Source organism: Onthophagus taurus, chromosome 2, assembly GCF_036711975.1.
Source record: "Onthophagus taurus isolate NC chromosome 2, IU_Otau_3.0, whole genome shotgun sequence".
In the NCBI taxonomy this organism is placed as follows: Eukaryota; Metazoa; Arthropoda; class Insecta; order Coleoptera; family Scarabaeidae; genus Onthophagus; species Onthophagus taurus.
Window position 1 is genome coordinate 19,330,837 of NC_091967.1, and position 18,142 is coordinate 19,348,978.

Genomic DNA, 18,142 nt, shown 5'->3' on the forward strand with positions numbered 1-18,142 from the left:
CCCCATTATGCGCGACTTGACACTCAAATCCTTCATACATCTCCCTGATAACACTGACGATCTTCAAAGGAACTTCATATTCTTCCAGAGTATACCACATGATTTTTGTGATTAACGAGTCAAAGGTTCTTAAGTTTTAATAAGTATATTTGTTTAATCAATCATATCTACTTAAAAATGATATTTATCATTCTGAAATTTAATAATAACGATCCATTAAATACAATTATATACCTTGACGCATGACCGTGTGAACACAGTTGTAAAACCTGAAGAGTTACTCAAAAATAAAAACGACGAATCGTAGATGTGAAAACGGATCTAGTAAGCAATCTTAGGGATATTTCGGACTTTAGGGACTAAAAATGGTCAAACTCAATCATAATTCATATTTTAATGTTCGAAGTCATCTTATTTTGTCGGCAAAGGACATGATAAACGCAGAATATTTAACATTGGAATTGCTGTTATCTCAAGAAGATAAAAAAGCACCTTTAATTGACTATAAATCAATTTGCTTAAAATGAAACCAAGCTTATTATGGAAGGTTGTTTATATTTTTTATTGTAAAACACTTTTTTAATATTTTTCAAAAGCAGATGTTTTTATCAATTATATTACATAGTTACATATTTACATAGATACCTATTTTAAAGGTATGGTTAGCTGTGGTGCCGCCACACAATTACACTTATTATAGTCTGTACGTATTTCTGAACACAGATGAGTTGAACAATTTCTTTATTAACACCCCTCTTGACTTAATTAAAAATTTACCAACTCCTAAACATGAATGACTCTGAATGCTATCACACAAGTTGAGGTTCGTGTTACAATAAACTCATTAAGGAATGGGCCTGAAAGGGATTGCTCCATTAACCAAACATATAAATTGTTCTTTGAAGGAAGGCACATTTCTGGACTTGCTAAAGAGCGCATTGGTAGTTCCAGTTTTCAAAAATGGTAATAATGAGGATATCAAAAACTACCGCCCCATAAGCATCCTGCCGGTGTTCTCGAAAGTGTATGAACAGATTATTTATAATAGGATTGCAGAATACCTGGAAGGTCAAAATATGTTTTTTGGGGGGCAATTCGGATTTCGTAGGGGGCGTTGTACTGAGAATGCGGTGGTTGAGGTTGTTGCAGAAATTAGAAACTATATATAATATGGATCATACATATAACTATAAATTTGCTACTCATATTTGTTGCGAAGCTTCCCAAATTGTAAAAACAGGTGAACTAACATCTAGCTCTGTGAGTGTAACTACTTGGCCCGCTTTTAATCCTTATTTATTTTAACGATTTTCCCTATTACGTAAGTAAAGACATAACTGGCTTAAAGTGCCTGCTTTATGCGGATGATGCCACACTGTTGGTTCGGGGATCTAATTACGATGACACATTGAAACTTTCAACAGAGGCGCTATTTAATTCTTGAATGGGGCGCTGATCCCGGGAGTGAACAAATGTTTAAAATACAACGTAGGGATGTTCGTGTTCTGGCAGGTATAGCTTACAGGGATGAATGCCGCCCTGCTTTTGTCCGACTGTCTATTCTCACTGTGCCATCACTATATATATTGCGTTGTATTATGTACGTTATGGAGAACCATAATTTGGTCAGAGAATATTCTAATATTCATTCTCACAATACACGAGGGAGTGAAAATCTTTGTCCAGACTTTTTCAGACTGTCAAGAGCCCAGAGCGGTCCCTTATACAGGGTGTATCTGAATGACATGCCCAAACTTCAGGGTGTGATTCTTTAGGCAATTTTAAGGGTACTTTGATATATAAACCATGGGCGACTTGGGCTCCCCTAAGGAGCTACACCCCTCCAAAAATGGCGGAAAATTTTGGTTTAAATTTTTTTTCTCAAAATCATAAACGCTAGGACAACGAAATTTGGGAAATATGTTTAACTGGTAGTAGGGCACGTTTTCACCCTATTTGTACTTTCAAGCTATCCTTCTAAACTACTAAACGTATCCACCCCCTTTACATTTTTGCTAAAATTTTTTTATGCAGAGGGTAAATACATTAAAAAAAATTACATAGGTAGATGAAAGTATCCTAAAACTTTTTTGTCTCTCTAAAATTTTTCCAAAAACGACTAATTTTTGAGAAAACAAATAATAAAGCAAACACTGTCCGTTCAACAACGGGGTTGTCGATCAAAAGTTGGAATGAATTTTTAATGAAAAAATCTTAGTAGGCTTTGCAATCTTTGTCAGAAATATTTTTGACGTTTAAATGTCAGTGGTTTTCTTACTATTATTATTGTTTTTTAAATTAATTTATGAATAAAGTTCTACCGCATTTACGCTCGTTCACTCGACGTTTCAAAATTTTAAATAAAACAATAATAATAGTAAGAAAACCACTGACATTTAAACGTCAAAAATATTTCTGACAAAGATTGCTAAGCCTGCTAAGATTTTTTCTTTAATAATTCATTCCAACTTTCGATTAACAACGCTACAGCTTAACAGTTAGTGTTTGCTTAATTAATTTTTTTCTCAGAAACTATTAATTTTTCGAAGAACATCAGAGAGGCAAAAAAGTTTTAGAATATTTTCGTCTATCTAAATAAAATATTTCCAATGTATTTATCATCGTCATAAAAAAGATCTAGACAAAAATTGAACGGGGGTGGTTATGTTTAGTAACTTAGAAGGGAAGATTGAAAGTACAAATAGGCTCGAAACATGCCCTATTATAAGCTAAACATATTTCCCAAATTTCATTTTCTTGGTGTTAATGGTTTTCGGGTAAATAAAATAAACCAAAATTTTTTGCCATTTTTGAAGGGGCGTAGCTCCGCAGGGGAGTCGAAATCGCTGATAGTTTATATGAGAAAGTACCCTTAAAATTGCCTAAAGAATCACCCCCTGAAGTTTGGGCACGTAATTCAGATACACCCTGTATATGGGCCAGCAGTTACCTTCCGCTGTAATTAATGCACGGTTAAAAGTATTCCTGTTAAAAAATGCGTTTTATTCCACACAAGAATTTTTAAATTGTAATGTTGATGATATGTAAATTTTGAGTAATCCTGTAGTTTTAATTACTACATGTAATATGTGTGTTTTGACAGGTGTAAGAGTGCATGCACTTTTTTGCATAAATAAAGAAATATTAATATTAATAAGCTTACAGTTTCAAACATATATGTCTAATTAGGTTGCTTAGATTAGCTTACAACAAAAATTTTTGATCTTCACTAAAACGGTACTAACATGTACTTACAGTAATTTAACATTATCTGGAGAATCAAATTCCTCTAATCCAAACGCTGATTAGGTTAATTCAATAACCACAAAAAATTAGAATTAAAATGGTAGACTTCCTCCCAATTAACTCCAAGATTGGATCAACAGTTTATGTTGGTATTATTGTGGGACACGCTGTATCTACACCAACTCTTTGAAACAATAATTAAAATCGTAAATACCGTACTCAAAATTGTAGTTATCATCGATTGAAATTGTAGAACCGTTAACAATTGCGGTCGTAAATACGGGTACGGTTAAATATCGTAAAAGCTGACAATGTAAAACGGTATGCGCACACATCCTCCATAATAACACTAATATCGCATGTCGCCAACAACGGTCTGTTGCAATTCTAATGTGTAGTGCAATAAAACAAACATTTCAAACGGTCATTATCGTTATTGTCTTTTTTGGTTTGGCAAACCCACCACCAGGTAAATAACCATTTAATTAATTATCAGCCAATTCGATAATTTTTGCTTTTGCAATTACGCAGTTATAAAGTGAAGGTTTTATATTAAAGTTTTCTAAATGATTACTTGAATTTTTTGTTAATTTATTTTTTAATTTGTTTTAGAGGAGGGGTCACACCCGTATCCCAGTTTTTGAGACACGGCGCCCCGACCGGCTACCATCTCCAACAGAAACTTTAGAAGACTTGAATCCGACTGACATCTCGCGAAAAAGTCACGAGTTAAACTCGAAAGATATCGGAAAGCGGGTTCGAATAGCGGATAAAGAAGGTACGTTGCGGTACGTTGGTAGTGTGGGATTCGCGAGCGGCATCTGGTGCGGTGTAGAATTAGAAACGTCGGTTGGTAAACATGATGGTTGCGTCCGTGGAGTGCGTTATTTCAGTTGCCCGCCGTTACGCGGTCTTATGGCAACGGTCGCCAAAGTTTCTCTCGTCGATGAAATTGCGGTCGATGCCGTTTCAGGACCTTACAGTATGATCTTCGATGTCCGGGAAGAGCCGGTCGTTGCGCAAACAGCTAAATCTCTAAACACTACGATAGTTACGGTTCCTTTTAATAAATCGACTTTAGAGAAAGATTTAGAGAAAACGTTAGTTTCGAATGAAATTACGGCCAGCAAATTGGAAAAAATCGATTATACGATTCATTCCGAAACTATTAGCTTAGAAAAGTCTGCTGAGGGATGTTTTGTCACTTTTATAAACCAAGATCTGGATGTAACTATTAATAATGATAATAATGTTAAAAATTTTACTAGAACAATTAACGCTAGCGTGGATAGTAATGAAACGATTGATAAGGATGTAAATGATACGGTGATTTTGGAGAAAAGAAAAGTCCCATCTGAATTATATTTGAAATGTAACGAATCGTTTGTAATCAGTATGAGTGATACCTTTGAAAGACCACGAAGCTATCCGACTTCAAACGAATACGGGATAAAAAAGTCATCAACTCCCGTGAGAATTCAATCAAAAAAATCAAATCTTTCGCCGATACGTACCGAGGAAGATCCTATTAAACGAGACTCTTTCGATTGTGATGAATCGTTAGGAATCTTATCTTTAGAAAACATGAACGAAATGTCGTTAATTTCTCGATCGCCTTCTTCTGAAAACATACAATCGCTACCGAAGGACCCCAATAAAGATCTTAGCATTTTAGACATTAACGATCTTTCTTTGTTTATGGTTAAGCCAGAATCCAAAGCCCTCGACTTGGGTTTTGCGGATAAAAAAGATTTTACACTAACCAGAATCGAACAAACACCGTCTCCGGAAGAACTGCCATTAGATCCAACACCAATCGTAGAAATAGAACCTAAACAGGTTCAAACAAAAACTAATTTTATCACTAGCATAACCAGCATTACCAGTATCGACACGGGTTATCAAGGTGACGGTGAAATGTCTCGCCCGGCAAGTAGAGGTGCTGATAATTCACCGTTAACGCGTAGACCTTTACCTCGACCTCAACCAAGAAGACCCGATCCCATGACAGACTCGGATTTCTACACAGAAAGCGATGCTGACCATGAGGATCACAAAGGCGATCGAAAAGCTCAAGTTATCGACGGTACTTTATACGGACCTGATGCCCAATCATCAGCGGACATTTACAACATCAATCAAAGAGAAAACATGGACTCATCCGGTATTTTCACCGATTTAGAATCAAATAAACCCGAAGAAAAGAAAGAAGAATTAAGCCCATCGCAGTCGACAAAGACAATATCCGATACTAGCCCTAATGAAAATTTAATCGATCTTCAATCGCCAGATTCCAGAAATGTTTCCGATAGTACAGTTAAAGAAATGCCTTTGAAACGGCACAGTCCGTCACCTTCTAGTATTACATCAAGTCCAACAAGTGTTAGATCGCCGAGACACGTTCCAAAAGAGGACTGTAAAAAATATAAAGTACCGAAACGAAATGTCACGTCGAAAGTTAAAGCTTTACTTGATACCACTGTTGTACATAATCCCGAAACTAAACCTCAAAAAAAAGTTGGAAGATGGGATGCTGTTATGAATAAAATTTCTAAAAATCAAGGAGAACAACTCAAACATAATTTAAAAGAGATTAAATCGAAAGTTTTTAGTAGTATCCACGTTAACGTTAATAAAGGAGATGGTAAAGAGATTGGAGTTGGATTAGCTGGCACTTCGAGACAAAACAAATCACCAAATAATAAAACGTAAGAATTATTTGCTTTCACTTTCTGTTTGATTTATTCTGTTTTGGGATTAAATTACGTAATAAATATTCGAACGTACTAAATTCAACTCATCCCATTGTATGCAAGTTTGGTATTTTAGTACGTATTAATGCAAAATAATGTATTGTGCGCAGATTCCAAAAGAGAATAATTCATGTGATATTCAAATTATTCCAGTATTATCGGGTTAATTTAGAATTCGTTCAAAGGGAACAATTCGAACGGTCTTTTTACACTGTTTAGTAGGATTAAAAAATCCAAATAAACAATAATGAATGTAGCAAAATTAAATATATCAAAGTTTCGATATCTCAATGCTCACACCTATGCTTTACTCTTACACCTATTCTTAAGAAAAAAAGATGAAATTTTTCTGACCACTTACAACTTTCTTCTATACTGAGGTAGTCAATACCGGTTTTATACCGGATGTCACAGACTATTCCTTATTTTCGGAAATGATAGAAGACACTGAAATAAACCGCGAGGGGTAACGAAGTTAAAATCTTCTTCCACATTTTTCATCTATCTTTTTCTTGGTTTGTTCCTTGCTCTTCGACCCGGTGGTCTCAAATCTGCAACTATTCTTGTTGTCTTCTCATCGCTCATTTGTCCTAAGTACCCCATCCAACCGAGTCTCCTAGTTTCAATGAACCTGACAATATTATCAATTGGTTTAATTCGTGATTCATTCGTAAAGCGTAAGAGACATCTTTATTTTGTAAAGCTCAAAATATTTTTCCTCGTTCAAATGTCCTAAGTAGTTCAAAATAATACTTCCATCCTTACAAAATGTCATTTCTCTCCATAAGAACATTTCCCTGGTCATCCTTATATTCATTTATCTTAGGTCAAAAACTTACGTACTTCAGTTTCCTATAGAATCTTAGGTTTTTGTTGTCACGCTTCGCCATTTCTTGCACCTTTCTGTTACAGTATTTCGATTTGCTCTGGTATTTTATTTTCTCTCCGATCGCCTCTCTACACTCTTCATTCTTTGATTTTGCCATCACATCCACAGTGTGACTGGCTGTCTCAATGATTGAATTTTTGTGCACGACCATTCTTTATCTATGTTATCCGAAGGTCTAGTATTTCATCTAGTACTCATCATTTACATTTCCAACCTCAAGTTCTGCTGTATTTCATTTGGTGTTATTTGGTCATTTGCCTTTCTTTCTTTCCACCAAGTGGTAATCTGAGTTACAATCCGCTCCTTGGTATGATCTGATGTTCAGGATGGAAGTAGCCCATCTCTTATAGACTAACACAAGGTTATTATTATTTGATTGGTCTCGTTGTTCCCAATATTTGCCACGTTCCTTTATATATATTTTGCTCTATAACCGAAAGTTGCCTGAGTTGAACAAAATATATATCACAGAATACTGATCACAGCTATCAGAAGCACAAAAGCCGCTTGGTGACTCGTTACGTTTTACGATTATACAGGGTGTTTCTGTAAGTCGCGACATAAATCTAAAACTAGAGACAAAATGATAACTGGTTTTTATTTTATATAGAATTTAAGTCTAACCAGTTTCGGCCCTTGACCATCTTTAGAGACTCTACAAATAGATTAACATCTCTCATCTTATCTATTTTACAAACAACTTTCTTAATATTTCTTTTTGTTTTGTTAAAAAAGATAACATATCAAAGTCGAAATCAGATTATTAGTTACTAATTTATAAAATTAAAGTTTAAAAAGTTGTAAAATGAAATTAAGGACGAAGTGTTACAAGTTACAGGTTAAAATTTAAGAACGCTCTTTTTTAACAAAAGAAATATTAAGAAACTTGAGAAATAATCTTGGGGATCATTATGTTTCTTAAAAATCGACGATTTTTTTGACCGTAAAAACACGTTAAAAATAAAAAGAAAGTGCTGAAAAGTGACTAACACCAGATTAACTTCAGTTATAAAACTTCTATTATATGATAACTAACTTTAGGTTTAAAATGTCAACCTCAATTTTGACATATTTGTAATCGTCGTGAAAAATCCTTTAAAATGATACGTTTAATTCCAATATTAATCGAGATATAAGCAACTTCCGGTTTGAAATGTCAATGTCATTTTGACATATTCATAATTTTTATAAAATGTCTTTATAATTATCACAAAAACAAAAATATAATAGAAAAACATTAAAAAAATTAAGGTTGGTATTGATATTTAAAAATTAAATTGCTATCTTCATTGTTGCTAACTTAGGGTTTAATGTTTTTTATTCTAACTTTTTTGTTTTTTAAGATAAGTGCGTCATCTTTGGACTCATTTTAAAGGTTTTTTAATGAAGATGACAAATATGTCAAAATTGACGTTGACTTTTCAAACCGGAAGTGATTGTATTTCCATTAATATTAAAGTTAAATATGTCGAGTTTGGACTCATTTTAAAGGATTTTTATGCAGTTGACAAATATGTCAAAATTAATAGTTAAAAGTTCGAACTTTTTTGTTTGGATTCACTTTAAAGGTTCCCGTAGATTCATACTATTAAATTCACTGGAATAATTTGAACCAATCTAAATTTTTTTGTATTATTTTTAATGATTATTTATTTGTTTAGAAGAAGAACCAGAATAAGGTCAACTAATGTACCAAGTACCACCACAACCGTTAACACCAAAACAAACAGCATTAACAGTTCTTTGAGTGATTTAAGTGGAGCTTCTCCAATTAAAAAATGTGGTAAGTCTATATCTATCCTCTTACATATACATATATATTATAAATTAGAATTCGATTAACTCGGTAATTGTTTCAAATTTTATTATTATTATAAATCTGTTCAATGATTTATCTTTGGTTTTAAACTGCTATATAATAGCAATTTATTACTGCTATTTTTTTAATGGCGCTTTGTTTCTTAAAGATCTCAATTTCGCCTCCAATCTATTGTTGTGTTGGTATAAATATTCGGTTCGTTTCATCATCTTATTAATCTATCATCTTAACCGCTATAACCATGCTTATTAAAACCGATAAGAATTTATTGATATTCAAATGGTACATTTTTTTTAAAGAATTTGATACCGTCAATTATTAATTTATTGTTATTAACAAATGACAAACACAAAATAATTAACATTTAATTGTTTTATTGTTTCATTTCATGTTTAAATGCAAATTCATAACAGTACTTTATTAAATGAGACTCTACTCAACGACAATAAGTAGTCTCTAGCTGGAACAGTTTCTTGACACTGGCTAATTTTTGCAGATTTTTCGATCAGATAGAATATTTTTCGAATCTTTATGAGATTCTACAATATAACCCTTTGACCAATTATCGTAGGCCACCAGCCACCATGTCTTTTAACACTAGCAAAAACAGCTGCCGAATCTGCTAGTAAAGTAAAAATGTTTCCAATATAACGCCTTCGGATACATTTTTGAATTTCTTAGAGTTGCAACATTCCTTAAATTCTTTATAAGCAAACTCATATTGCTGGGAATAAGTCTAGAAATTTGTCATTGGTGCATTTGTAAATATCGATGCTACCAAGCCAAAACGGCATAAACGACATTTATTTGAATTGCCAGGAAGCACAAAAACTTTCATCACGTCGAATTTAAATAGGTATTATTGCGAAAATGCCTATTTAATTGTCTTTAAACCAATATTGTAGCGATTGAAGGTTGTCAATCAAGTTCTCAAATTCAACCTCAAACCTAAACTTCAACTCAAAATTAAAACACAAATCAATTTTATCTTTTGATGCTCGTTTCTTTTTAAAAGTGTCATTTTCGCCCACTTTTTATTGTTATGATATAAACATCTATATTTTATAATAGTACATTAAAACATCCCACACTTTACAAAAATACTATATAAAATGGCAAAAATTTAATATATTGTCATTATTATATCAGCAAAACAGATTATAACAATGTTGACGAAAACCGTAAGAATATAAATATACCTTCGAGAAAAGTTTCATTGAATTTTTATATTTTAGGTAGTAAGTGTATTTATATTTGCCATAGTTTTTCTATCAGTGGTAGTGATGATTGCATCACAATCTAATGATGCTCACCACTAAAATGATGAAAATGGTGATGTTTCAATGGATATTCCTTCAGCAGCTCTAGCTTCACTTGGTGGTTAATATTAAGTCATTATTTTTGATTCAATAATTAATCATTAAAAACAAATGTTGTTTCCTTATTTAATCATTAACTGCGATTTATTGCGTATATGCAAATTATATCGTGGACTTACCACTGTTGGTGTAAAAATCAATCGGTGCTGAATGTAGAAAAACAAAATACTGGCATAAAAATACTTCTTAAATTCTTACAATAATGCGGTATGTTGTCATTCGTGTATTATAAAATACCACGTCATATTAGACACAGGTTGTATTGTGATAGCTATTATACGACGGTACCTCTTATGGTTCAACTAAAAGAAAGAGGCATCATGGCCTTAGATATAGTGCGGCGTTATTGAAGTTTTAATTGCTATTAAAAGTTGACTCGATTTTATACAACACCAAATAGACGAGAATAGACTTGTGGTTTGGAAAAACAATAAAGTTGTAAATCTTCTTTCCAATTATTACGAAATTACGCCTATAGAAAGAGTGGGACGATGTTACAAACAAAAAAGAATTAAAGTAACAGTAGAGTGTCAACATATGGTAAAAATATACAATAAACAGACACACCAACCCCAGGTCACTTTACAAAACGATTTCTATTCATAAATAGGAATATCTAAATATATTAGCAATTTTCAAAATTATTTGCCATGGGCTTTGGTCTAGAGAAAACTTCCATAAATAAACTCATTATCAAAATGAGTGTAAATCATGTTTGTGTAAATGTGTAAATCATTACATGTTTTCAACGACAGTTACTTAATGATTTACACCAACAATCAATATTGGTAAAGGATATCGATCAGGAACAATTCTTTTATTCAATAATCTGTAATCACCACATAGTAGCTAATTTCAAGTATCAGACCAAAAATGGTCTTTAGTTACAATAAAATATTTGGCAGAATGTTTAACGGATAAGGAAAAATCAGGATATTATTATCAATTATTTTGCAACATTCAATGTTGCACTTTTTTTAAATTCTTCCAACAGAAATGAGTAATTTAGATCGCTTTACTATAAATATAACATTTGTGCAGTTAATACTTCCTATATGTATCATTTGAAAAATGACCCGCTCATGACACTTTTTATAAAATTAGCCGGTTACACAAATGAGGTTTAAATGGCTAAAGAATTTTTCAAATTTCAGCCAAAACAAAAGCTATAGAAACTAAAATATTTGGAGCTTATGCATATTAAACAGCGAAACTTTATGCAGACAAACACAATTCGAATAAATTTTTACATAACTTATTCATGTTGAAAGCATTATACAATTTGCAATATTATCAAACAACTCTCATAAAATACAAAAAATACCATTTGTGTTACACACGAAAAGGTTCAAGAATTTCTACTATTCAAGATGTTTTGAATACTTCACTGTACATATCTGATCATTACATATCATGTTATTGAAAAACTCAAATAGAATCGGATTAATCTATTAATATAAGACTGTAATGTTATAATTGACATTTGAATAATGTAAACTCAAAATAAAAAGTAGCCATTAAACTATTCTCTACATTATGTGGTTGATACTGTGGTAATAAACCATTTATCGTTCCCTTAATGATCAATTATTGCTACTATATTAACGATTTCATTGAAATTAATATCAGCATTTTAATTTCCAATTTTTTAACTGTATCGGATTACGTATTTAAAAGTTAATTAGGTTTGGCCAACAAAATAGCGTTCCGCGAATAATTTTTTTTACATACCAAAAATTCGGAATTCTGAATTTTAACAAAAATCTTACAGCATAATACACATCCAACTGCTCAGAACCGTTGATGTAGTAAATCAATGGCAAGAAAAAGAGAGGAAAATCGATGTGCATCTACAAGACAATTGCTACAATGACTTATCGATCAAAACAAAATACCGTATTACAAGAAGTTGGAGATGGTTTTCCTTGTAACTGCTGATCGACGCAAATACTATTAAAATTTCCCATCTGATCTACAAATGCTCTACAATTATAATATACAGGTGTCCCGAAACTCAACGTCAAGCGGGCACCGGGCGAGAGGCCAACCCATCCCTGTTATTGTAAAAATAAGACAAAAATTCCATGTCTCTTAGTTAAGTGTTAATAGACACAGTGTTAATAGAAATCGCGGTTTAGTAGGATGCGGTTATTTCGAAAACGACCTGGCAGATACAAAATAAAACCAAATAATACCAATAATACCAAAATACAGTAGAACCTCGATAATCCGAACCGCAGTAACCGAACGCCCAAAAAGCAAAAATTAAATTTCTTTTGTAAAAGTAATTTTTTTGTAAATTCTTTTGTATCCAATACTTGTGTTTTCAACTATTTAGCAGCAAGATTTGATAATCCGAACCACCTTCGGTCCGAATTAGTTCGGATTAACGAGGTTCTACTGTATGTCAAATAATGCCGGTTGTCGGATTCTATTATTAGTTCTTCAAAATTAGGACTCCCTAATTCTTTAAGAGCGATTTAATGGAATTACAATCGGAAGAGATGGTGCGTACCAGACAGTACGTCTGGACGGCTGCTTTGGAAGCCCTACTCGGTCTCACACCGCTCCACATATATATACAAAAGGAGGTAGCTTTAAGTGCCTTATCACTGAAAACAGTTTCTTCACTCAAGTTGATGCAGGGTAACCTCAGAGGACACCTCGAGATCCTCAAAGACCCATGTCTAAATCACCTGATTGAAATTAAAACGGACCTCATACCGACGGAATACAATTTCAACCAACCGTATAAGGTCATATTTAGTAGCAGGGATGATTGGGCGAAAGGAGGGCCTCAACTAAAAAGAGGAGCCCTAGCCTGGTACACCGATGCTTCAAAGACAGTAAGATCTGGAGTAGGCATGGGCATCAGTGGACCAAATAGCCACATCAAATTGCCCCTCAGCTCGGACTTAACAATTTTCCAAGCAGAAGTTCTTGCTATAAACTTCTGCACCGCTTTGAACCTACAGAAGGGACAAAAAGGTGCATCCATAAACATTTTCACAGACAGTCGGGCCGCCTTAAAGGCAATTCAGGCCTACACGTGTGACTCCGCACTGATCAGAGAGTGTACCAACAACCTGAGAGAACTCGCTTCAAAGATAGCCTTACGCTGGAAAGAACTTCCAGGTCACACACAAGCGAAGAGTATGATAATTCCGTCGCAAAACAAAACCAAAGAGGTTTTATGCCTCAGCAAAGGGGATCTAAGAACGCTCTCAGGCTACCTAACCGGCCATGTGCCCCTAAAATACCACCTCTTCCACATTGGACAAGCTGAGGATCAAACTTGTCGACTATGCAACGACGAGTCAGAAACTGCTGAACATATACTGTGCAATTGCGTCGCCAGAGGCCGTCTAAAGCACAACGTCTTCGGTAAAACTCCCCTGTTACCTACTGACATAAAGGTTCAAGACCTCAGGACAATACTAAGGTGCATTAAGGACCTACATTTGCCCCAAACCTTTGGAGGGCTAAAGTTACAATAGATCTTATAGGTCGCGGTAACGAGAGGGGCCGCCCTCCTCAGCCCGGCAGCAATAATAATAATAATAAAGACAGTACGTCGCGCCTTTATCTTACCTACATAAAGAAATAGGACGCGACGTCCTGTCTGGGACGCACCACCTGTTCCGAAAAAAAACCGTGGTTCCGAAAATTTTCAAATTAACATATGTTACGTAGAAATGTTCAGTGATTACAACAAACTTTGTCGCAATTTTTTTTATCGAGCGGTTGCGAAGATATCGATCTCTAAAGTGAGGGGCCTTGACGTTTTGGACGGATAGTAGTCATTTGCCATAATTACGTGATCTTCTTTTTCTAGTATCTACTTTTCTGAAAAGAGTATTTTATCTTCCATTTGCAGTATCTAATCCTCTACCAGCAGTATCGAAGTCACCTACAAGCAAAATCTAGTCTTCTGCAAACAGTATCTAGTTATTTTTCAGCACTATCTATTTTCTAGAATCAGTACTTTCTCTTCCATTAGCAGTATATAATCCTCTGCCAACAATATCTAATTTCAGTTAGCAGTGAAATATCTACAAAAATTAAGTGGTATATCTAAGCAACTTGTAACAAATATATTTTAAACAATATATTTTTTTAATTAATACTTTTTTCTACCAAATACCTTCCACCGAGTGGTGGCGTGCAAAAATTCGACCTCGAGAATTTGAGTGATCCATGAGTTATGAGGCCAATTTCTACTATTTTTAGCAGTGTATATGATGTTGTATATATCATGTTTATTTGTAAGGTGAAATACAATATAATAACAACATGCAAAATGTTGCTATACGTAATAGAAGGATAGATAGAAGGTTTTATTAAATTTTTCTGATCTTATACATATTGTTATTAACAAAGTTTACATAACAAAAGAATAACAATTGGATATAAATGATAAATGAATTTAAAATAAAAGCTTTTATTGAACATTTTTTTGTAAAACCACGCCTCTTTTAAACCTAAAACGTGATGATTTGTTAAGATCAATACAAGTAGCGCATGCGTTTTTGTTAGATTGTATAGGAATATCATCTTAAATACACATTAATTGAATTCTTTTTTTAGTAGAAATCGGTTTGTTGCGATGATTGTACTGTGCCTAATTGTTTATTTCTTTTGTTGTTACATAAAATACAATCGGTAGTTTCGGTCGTGGACGTTCGAATACGGTCGCCGGGCTCCGAGTTCTTAGGATTATTATGTCAGAGAGGAGTTTTCGAGTTCAGTATGCGTCCACGGCCGTTGCCGATCGAAGTGCGCTGCGCTCACCGTGGCCGATTTGATCACAGTAGTGCCTTACGTACAGTTTACTTTAGGTTCAAAATCGCGCCTAATCAAAAGAAACGCAAAACAAACTATTTAAATCATGTTCTCGTTGTTGTTACTGTATAGTGACGTGAAAATTGTGTAATAATTTAAGGATACGATACGTTATTTTTTCATTCTAAGCGATACATATAAATTCATTTAGGTAAATTTTGCCAACAACAAAAAATTCACATTATTTTAGAACCAAGCTTAAACTATTTCATTTATTGTGATTATTGAAATAATTCTAATGGTAAAAAATAAATTGTTTAGATGATTAATAAAATTGGTTTGAAAAGGTATAAATGAAAGTGGTAATTTTCACTTGTGGAAGTAATTAATAGATAGTATCAGGATGGAAAGAATTCGAACGGTCGCGGTTCCTAATGGATAAGACAAACGTCGATTTAGAGCGAATTGTGAAAGTTCCTTACTACCACTACCTTTTGTATCTACCCGGTTCAAAATACCGGACCCGAGCCGTGAAGATTGTGAAAGGGTCAGCCAACTGACCTTAACACACAACGATGTTGATATTTCAATGTCGACCGTTAAACTTGTTAATCGACTTGTGTTTATCCGTTTACCGTGATTTACAAACTTGTATCTGAATTGTCATTACCTAACATTCTTAACTTTCATTACATCAAATTGTTTACCTACAAATAGAATGCCTTAAGTCTTTTTGTTAGTCGCCTCTATTAAATGAGATTTCTTATAGGAGAGTTCATTACCTCTTAGTCTCTTTACCTCATTCCTCAAATACAATGGGAAGATTGCAATTTATTATTTTAAACCAACAATTTTTATTGGGGTTTTAATAAAGGCCGTATTTTATAAATAAATTAGTACGTCCTTCGTTCAGCTATTATTGCGGTTATTGTTGATAGCGTGCAGGTCGTATGTAGATTTATACGTGAGCACATTGGGATCGGAGATCTTTGAATGTTAAAATTAGAAATATATGCTGAAATTTTGTTAAGTATTGCGTATATTTGACTGGTCGTAAAGTAATTTCAAATCTAATCTTAGTGATTATCTCATCCGCCAAAAAGTTATTATTGAATCAAAATCAACAACAAAAGAGACAATACAATAAATGTGTTAATATACATAGGAATGTTAAATATAAGCTTCAATTACATAAATCCTATTTCCGACCAAGAAGCTTTCGAAGAAATCTCAACAGGGACCCCCATCTGTAAAGAGCACGTACCTCCGGCTAATAAAATCGCCATTAACCGCCCCGGACCTATTTTAAAACCGAACAATAGTAGATGGTCTCCGCTGCAGACGATGACCTTGCGATCCAAAGACAATTTCACTCTTTTCCTCTTCTTTTAAAATGTCTCTTCAATTGAATTGCTAACCTCTCGCACTATAATTATATTTACCGGACGCGGATGTTTTCTTCTCACTAGCATGTCGGAGAGGTTATGTAACTAAATATGGGTTTAGACACGATAGTTATTCGACTATAAACAATACAACAGCGAAACAATTAAAATTCCAAAAAATAAACGTTCTTAAATGTTGTTATTAAAATACAGTAAAACCTCGATATAATGGATTAATACGGGGAAGGGAGTGTCCGTTATAGCCAAAAGTCCGTTATATGAATAATTTTAATGTACATAAATTCGGACAGCTCTAGACATCGTTGCGTTCACTCTACGCGGCTTTATATTTGTACCAAGAAGGTAGAATCTAAGAGGACCAAGATACAAAATGAACTTTTTTGATGCTGATTTAACTAACGAAGCAACTCTAAAAAGAGGATACTTTAATTAATAATTGGTGATATTTCCACAAGGATCCTTCAAGAAATTAATTATATAGCGAATTTTGAAAATTAGTGATTAAAATTGCAACAGCAAAAATTTTATCAAAACTTCAAATATTGTTTTCTCAAAAACTAAAAGTTATTTTTCAAAACGTGTTGGTTCATTGGAAAGAGGACACTCTCATTAACACTTTGGGAAATTTTCATACTCATATTCCAAGAAGTTCATTTTATACGAATTTTTAAAACTTAATCGGCGAAAATTGCAAAATTTGAAGAAATTGTCGATTATTTCAAAAATTTATTTCTCAAGAACTAAAAGTGATTTTTCAAAACGGTTTGTTGCATTAAAAAGAGGATACTTTAATTAATAATTGGTGATATTTCCAAAAGAATTCTTCAAGAAATTAATTTTATAGCGAATTTTGAATATTATCAATTAAAATTGCAACAGCGAACATTTTTTCAAAATTTCAATTATGTTTTCTCAAAAACTAAAGGTTATTTTTCAAAACAGGTTAGTTTATTGGAAAGATGACACTTTTATTAACACTTTGGGAAATTTTCATACTCATATTCCAAGAAGTGGATTTTATACGAATTTTTAAAACTTAATCGGTGAAAATTGAAAATTCGAAAAAATTGTCGATCACTTCAAAAATTTATTTCTCAAGAACTAAAAGTGATTTTTTCGCCTCCCATACCTGAAAGTAAATCATGTCAGCCCTAAAAAAATAACTGAAAGCTAGATTTTCAACCCTTGGGATTCTAAACTCTGAACGTCCCTACTTAATAGTTTTTCATCACAATCTAGTCTTCATTGACATTTGCGGACATTTTTGACGTCTCTCATAATTTTTCATTAAACGTCAGTTGAAATCAAAACTGCGACAAAATTATAAAATTAGTTTTATTTTATATTTTTGCCTCGGGCTGCTAATGCTTATTTTCTGCCCTTGAGACACAATATACTATTTCGAAACGGCTTTTAATGCAAAAGCATTAAGAAGAGGATGCTTTATTTAATAATCGAGACGATAAAGAAACTAGACGAAACTGCAACAAGAGATTTTAATGAATCAATGAGGTTGCTAAAGACTGCAACCTGCTGACTGCTATTGGGGTTGAACTTGATTATTATCTGCATTGTCCAAAACCTAAAAGAGATACTAATTCCTGTGAATGGTGGAGATTACTTAGTACTCCACCAGGTTTTTAATATCCGGCCAAAGCCGGATATTTGGTAACTATGCGGTATTCGGTCGGATTTTAAAAAATGGACGGATAACCAGGCTACCGGATAGTTTCCGGATATCCGTTTCACCACTAGTTCTAGTGATAGTGTTACATATGTTAGAATATAAGAGGACTGCTTCATCCTGGGAACAGGTGCACAGCTCGAAAGCCCGTTCGTGACGTCAGTGCTGAATAACAATTAAAACT

The 18,142-nt window shown here is 33.5% G+C and overlaps 1 protein-coding gene across 4 annotated transcripts in view; it reads left to right on the plus strand.

Annotated features, from left to right (window-relative positions):
• The window catches only part of LOC111415166 (toucan), a 105,281-nt gene that overhangs the window by 16,558 nt on the left and 70,581 nt on the right, over nt 1-18,142 (plus strand). For 3 of the 4 annotated variants that reach the window (XM_023046709.2, XM_023046710.2, XM_023046712.2), the window contains exons 2-3: nt 3,859-5,954; nt 8,550-8,671. In XM_023046709.2, the coding sequence (XP_022902477.2) occupies nt 3,859-5,954; nt 8,550-8,671 (2,218 nt within the window). Of the gene's footprint in view, nt 1-3,578; nt 3,716-3,858; nt 5,955-8,549; nt 8,672-18,142 lie in introns of those variants that run through there. The other variant, XM_023046711.2, reaches the window with a different exon arrangement.